This window comes from Ostrea edulis, chromosome 1 (genome assembly GCF_947568905.1).
Source record: "Ostrea edulis chromosome 1, xbOstEdul1.1, whole genome shotgun sequence".
NCBI lineage: Eukaryota > Metazoa > Mollusca > Bivalvia > Ostreida > Ostreidae > Ostrea > Ostrea edulis.
Genome location: NC_079164.1, coordinates 104,827,737 through 104,833,736, shown reverse-complemented (window position 1 = coordinate 104,833,736; position 6,000 = coordinate 104,827,737). Strand labels below are relative to the sequence as shown.

Below are 6,000 nucleotides of genomic sequence, written 5' to 3'. Positions count from 1 at the left end.
CCTTTTATTTTCTTTCGATGATTTCTTTCAGCTAGAAAGCTTTTCGGGCAAAATCCTTCGTTTCTCTCTGAAATACCCCATAGAAAATGTCCGTCTACGATCATTTGTCGTCGATTGAATTGATTCTAATTCCAAGAACAATTATCGTTGCATTTAAAGGGGCGGAAGTCATGTCACAACAAAGGAGCTAGCACGTACAAACTAGCCGTTGCTTGGTGGTTATTGAATATTGATATTTTTTTTCCATTAAAACCACATTACTTATCAATTATCAAAGCAAGTAAATGCCTTGATTTCAGCGTAAACATTGCTACAGAGTTCATATAAAGTTAGCGAGAACATTAAATCGATTACCATAATATGTGATCTTGTCTTTCGCTCAGTCATCAATCATCCAGTCTACTGTATAAAACGATCGGCGATGTGTACTAACTTTTGGAGCGTTCTGTAGACAACGTGAGAGTATTAAAGGTATAGGGACCCTTTCACGTGTCAGTCTCCGGAATAAAGCAGCATAACCTGCACCATATTTCGACAATATTTGCAAGGAAATTATTCGACATATGTTAACAAAATGGAACAAAATAATCTGTCCACAAGGTACCAGAATTTATTGACTGTGGACAGTGGGTCTTATGGACGAAGGCGGAACTCTGCGACACTTTTGACGCCCGGAGTGTCGGGTTCCCTTCTGCAAGTTCGCCAAAATGCTCCTCGAAGAAACAGTATGCCGGAAAATGTTTACATGAACTGTGACAATTCATTCGATTTGGAACGAGTCAGATCTTTTCAAATGACAAAATCTGGCATTATGAACAGAGGTGATCGGATCCGCCGAAAAAGCACAACGAGTATTAGTTCCGGCGGAAGTAACATTAGTGGAGCAAGTTACCAAAATCTGGCATCTCCTCATCCTTTAGAAATCTGTGATAATATAGGGGATTTGAACGATCCGGAATATTTTTCTGTTGCAATAATAGGAGCTCATGGTGTTGGTAAAAAGACTTTGAAAACACAGTTCATGACGTCAGAGGCCATCTGCACGAGCGACACTTCTATAGGTAGGCCATGTAGGACTGTAAATAGTCAATTTGGAGGATTCACTCTCCTCTTTATTATACACAGAAAATGCGATGAAATAAAATGGAATCATTACATTCTCTTTACAGAACTTTAAATAAAAAAAAAAAAAAAAAAAAAAAAAAGAGAGGAAGAAAGAAAAGAAAGAAATAATAACGACCAAACATACATATGATAGTTTACAGGCGGTAAATGGGAGAAAAGTTGCTGACAACTTTCAGATAACATACCAGTATTATAATATATACCCGTATGCCACTTTGATCATTCTTTTTCTTGATCAATTGCACGTCATGCATGTATTCGATGCTGGTATTTTACAATTTTAACACGGATGCCATTATGAAGGCTTAAAGTTAGTTTAAAAGTTAATGTACTGATGTGCAGCAGCATTCTAGATCCTCAATATCATTTAGTATTCAACTCTTTACTCGTTACCTGAATATGATATACATTGTGTAATAAAGCATTTCTAGTTTATAATTAGAGTGAAAAATAATGACAAAAAACTTATACAACAACTGCTTCGGAATATTGCATTTTGGATTGCATGTTTTTGTCTTGTTATTGACGTCTGTATTGTGCATGTTTCTCCGTGTGCTCATGGAAGGAAAACGACATTTAACATCTACCAGCTCCTAGGTAAAACAATCCGAATTTCCGAACGTTGTACATTGCAGTTAATCACTCAAGGCTGAGTCTTCTAGCCAATACAATGCAATGTACACACATTCTAAACTTACATCAAAAGGATGGTCGTAAAATATGAATTCATAACCTTATGTTACCAAGGTAATAAAATATCATTGAAATTCGTATTCCACGGTAAGACAATCAATAATTTTATTTCACCACGTGAAATGAAAGTTACTGTATATCAAATCCCCTATACGGGTGTGTTGCGTTTTGCTGGCAGGTGTGATTTCATCATAGGAAAAAAGATCTACAAAACTGACTAATGAAACACAAAATCATGACAGCCACCGTGACAGTCCTTTGATCAATATCATTGAGTAACTTTATCATTGATCTCTAATCAGTAACTAAGGGGTGGTGATCTTTAATATCTTTATCAATTGATAAATTGCAATATTTTCATAAAAGAAAAAAAATATCGACGCACATGTATATCAGAAGTCAGCAATCACATTAAATCCTGCTGAAGGAGAATTGATTAATAAAATATAAACCTACTACCATAAATAATCACCAAAACTAATTGAAAATGAAATACGTAAATTAGAGAAAACATTTAGTCAGCAAGGTATTGGTACGCAACGTTTTTTAACTATGCAGCCACCATTAAATTATGCATAAGTAACTCAAGACCGTAGAATTAAAGGAGCATTAACTGTGAAAGTAATGACAACCTTTTTTCGCAAAATCTCTTAAAGGAATGGGAATATATATTGATGACTAATTAAAACGTTTAATTGTACAAAAAACAAAAGAAACTTAATAAAACTACGTTAGTGTAAAGAAATATAACAAGGAAGAATTATTGCCTTGCACTAAGTATCTAATCACTAAAATTACATATTCATGTGCTTGCTTTGAGGTTAAAAATACTGGTGTTAAAAGTGTTTGAAATAAATACTGGTGTTATTACTGAAACATATAATTTAGAGCAATTTTAAGTGAATTTAATTTTTGGTAACAAAATGATAGCTAATGCCCCTTAAGGTACTTTCGCGTGTCAATGCCAACCGAGACTCTGAACCTCTGCTTTTGAGGGCCAGATTCAAAAGACCCTTGACTTTCACTTTAAATGCCGAGCACTTTTGTTGCGTAGCAAGCACCTTAATCCCTAAAGTAGATAACTTGGCTCATTTGATCACGGATACTCCAGAAGCCAAGAAATTTCCAACCATATTCCAACGAATCCACGACAGACCCACATGTTTCCCACCATTGTTCGTCCTTCCCCTGACCGTGACTGCATATCACTAAAGTTGCAGAACTAACAAAAATGTTTTGTAGTTCCCTGGCTATATATACTGGGAACCCTATAAATCTTTGTAGACTGTCACAGACTTAACATACGATAGTCGAAAGGCAGTTGGACGAAGCATCGTAGGAGTCATTTGCAAATTTTATTGCTTAACGGCAAGTTTAGGAGCTCGTACACTGTACGACTGTCAAAGGAAAATTGCACTACTACGATTTCGACAGTCTTGACGCATTGTCCCGCGGCTTTTGTAAAACAGTGATTTGATATATGGACCCCGTTTTACATGCAAGGTGACGATAACGAACAGTGATCAATCTCATAACTCCTACAAGCAATACAAAATAGATAAGTGGGCAAACACGGACCCCTGGACACACCTGAGGTGGGATCAGACAAACACGGACCCCTGGACACACCAGAGGTGGGATCAGACAAACACGGACCCCTGGACACAGCAGAGGTGGGATCCTTCTCACCCAAATCTTCGTCAGTCCCGTCTGTTGCAACAACTCAAAAATCCACGCGGGTAAACGCGTTATCGGCTATTCGGTTGTTATAGGACATTCGGTTCAAAGTGGTTTCTGACTGGTAAGTTTATTCGCTCAAAATCATTGTGATTGACGTTCTAATAGGGCATGACGGCTGGTTTGCGTTGAACAGTAAAGATTAAAAATCAAGAATCAAACAAATGACGTAATAAAACAAGTTCAAACAAAATGAGGTAATAAACCAAAATATACAAAAATTATTGGCTGGGACAACTTAATACAAACAATCGTTTACTAATGACTAGGTTTGCAAATGAGCAAATAAACATGTAAATTACACTAATTTATTCCTGCCAATATACATATAAAACACTAATAATATATATATATAAAAAAAGGTGGTGCATAAAAATATTTATTTCAACTTAGTACACAGCAGATGGGGATGACGCAACGTAAATACTATAATTATAAGTCTCTATCACTTCGTTTCTTACATTCAAAAACACGAACACGAATTTTCTAAAACACCAATCTAGTGTCTAGGTAATGCTGTGTTGAGTAGAAACACGATGGAAACCTTATTTCCGATAACATAAATACCGAAATGTCCGACAACATATACCTTGTTGCCGATAACATCTTATAATTTCAACTGATGTTTTTAATAAAATCTAGTTCACTTACTGTTAGTTTATTTCAATCTTTCAATTTCTTAAGGGTTGTGAAAGGTGAAGATAACGAACAGTGATCAATCTCATAAATCCCATAAGCAATACAGAATAGATAGTTGGGCAAACACGGATCCCTGGACACACCAGAGGTGGGATCAGGTGCCTAGAAGGAGTAAGCATACCCTGTCGACCGGTCACACCCGCCGTGAGCCCTATATCTTGATCAGGTAAACTGAGTTAAAATCAGTGTGCTACGAACGGCCTAACAATCGGTATTTGAGGCAGCATTTGACCCAATGGTATATTGTATAGGCAAACTAGATCGTTATAACGACCATCTCATTTGCGAAATTGGGAATTGCCTGAAGTCCGTTTTTAGCTGTTGAAAGGATGATCATATACCTATGTTGGATTACAACTACCAATATATTTTCAATGAGGAACTCTAGCATATTTTTTATTTCAACTTCAGAGTACTTGTGCGTGGAATCAGAGTACAATTCCTTACTGCTCTAGTATCACAATTTTGGTAGATTTTTACAGAATACATGAAATTTCTATGTTCGGTGCTGTTAATCTCTTGAATTGGGAATTGCCTGAAGTTCGCTTTTAGCTATTGAAAGGATGATCATACACCTATTTAGTGTTACAATTACCGCTGCATAGAACGTGTCTTTATCAATAAAAACCACGTGTGAACTTACCCTATGTTTCCCAAACATACTGCATCATTAGCCGAATATCCGATAACAACCGAATAACCGATTACGCGTTCACCCAGGTGAAATTGTAAAACAAAAAATCCCTAAATTTTATATGATACACCCATAACTACTGCATAGTCTTTTAGACTGACAGTCTTTGGTAATTTAAATGTAACATATTGACTTTGATAGTCTTGACTGTTATTTAGTATATGAGATCTTAGTTCTGGTTTGAACCGGTCGTGGTCGAGCCCCGCTTGTGACATGGCTGCGTCAAACCCGTGACCAGGAGGTCATGTGTTCGAGCCCTGTTCGTGATAAACCTACAACATAAAATAGGTAGTGAATGCTCCTTCACCAAACGACCGACATTTAGAAATCAGAATCGCGAGTCTTTCGGATATGACCTAAAAAACGGAGGTGCCGTGTCGCGGTAGGCGTTGGCACGAGAAAGAATCCATAACAGCTACGGCCCTGAGCGCTAAGCTACAGCTGGTGATTCTCGAAGGGACGTAATACATACAATTGAGGTATTTACATGCTCATGAACGTCCCATGCCACGCCAATTGTTGGCATGATAAAGAACCATCACTGCTAAATGGACCAGGGTGCCTAGAATATGTTTAAAATTATGTCACGTCACTTCAACAACTAGAGATGGTGACGTCTCAACTTCAGGGAATATTCTCAATTAAAGTTAGATAATTTTAAAATTAATATGTCCAACGTTTAGATTTTAAACGGTATTAGCTAAATATGGTGTTTGAAAGTGTAATTAAACATCACGGTTCATGCATGTATTTAACACAATTACACGCATTCATGAACAGTTTAAAATAGACCCATAAATTTTGCAGCATTACCATAAAAATAAACATGGGACGGCATAACAACAACATCATCATCAGTAAGCATCATCAACATGTGGTTGTGAGCCTGCTCTGTTGATTTAAGAACAAGAGTACCGTCAACGGTACATAATGCACCCGTGAAAAGCTAATATAGGGTGTCTTTCTTACACCATGATTTGTAGAACTTGCCTTCAAATAATATCAACAATCATCAGGGTGTGACATACTTTCTTTGCATCGAAAAAAACAAG

At 36.9% G+C, this 6,000-nt stretch overlaps 1 protein-coding gene across 1 annotated transcript in view; it reads left to right on the top strand.

Moving 5' to 3' along the window:
* The first annotated feature begins 244 nt into the window (after nucleotides 1–244).
* LOC130051301 (GTP-binding protein GEM-like) overlaps nucleotides 245–6,000 on the top strand; it is a 32,087-nt gene continuing 26,331 nt past the window's right edge. The window contains exon 1 of the mRNA XM_056153148.1: nucleotides 245–1,061. Within this exon, the coding sequence (XP_056009123.1) occupies nucleotides 575–1,061 (487 nt within the window). The 5' untranslated portion in view covers nucleotides 245–574. The remainder of the gene's footprint in view (nucleotides 1,062–6,000) is intronic.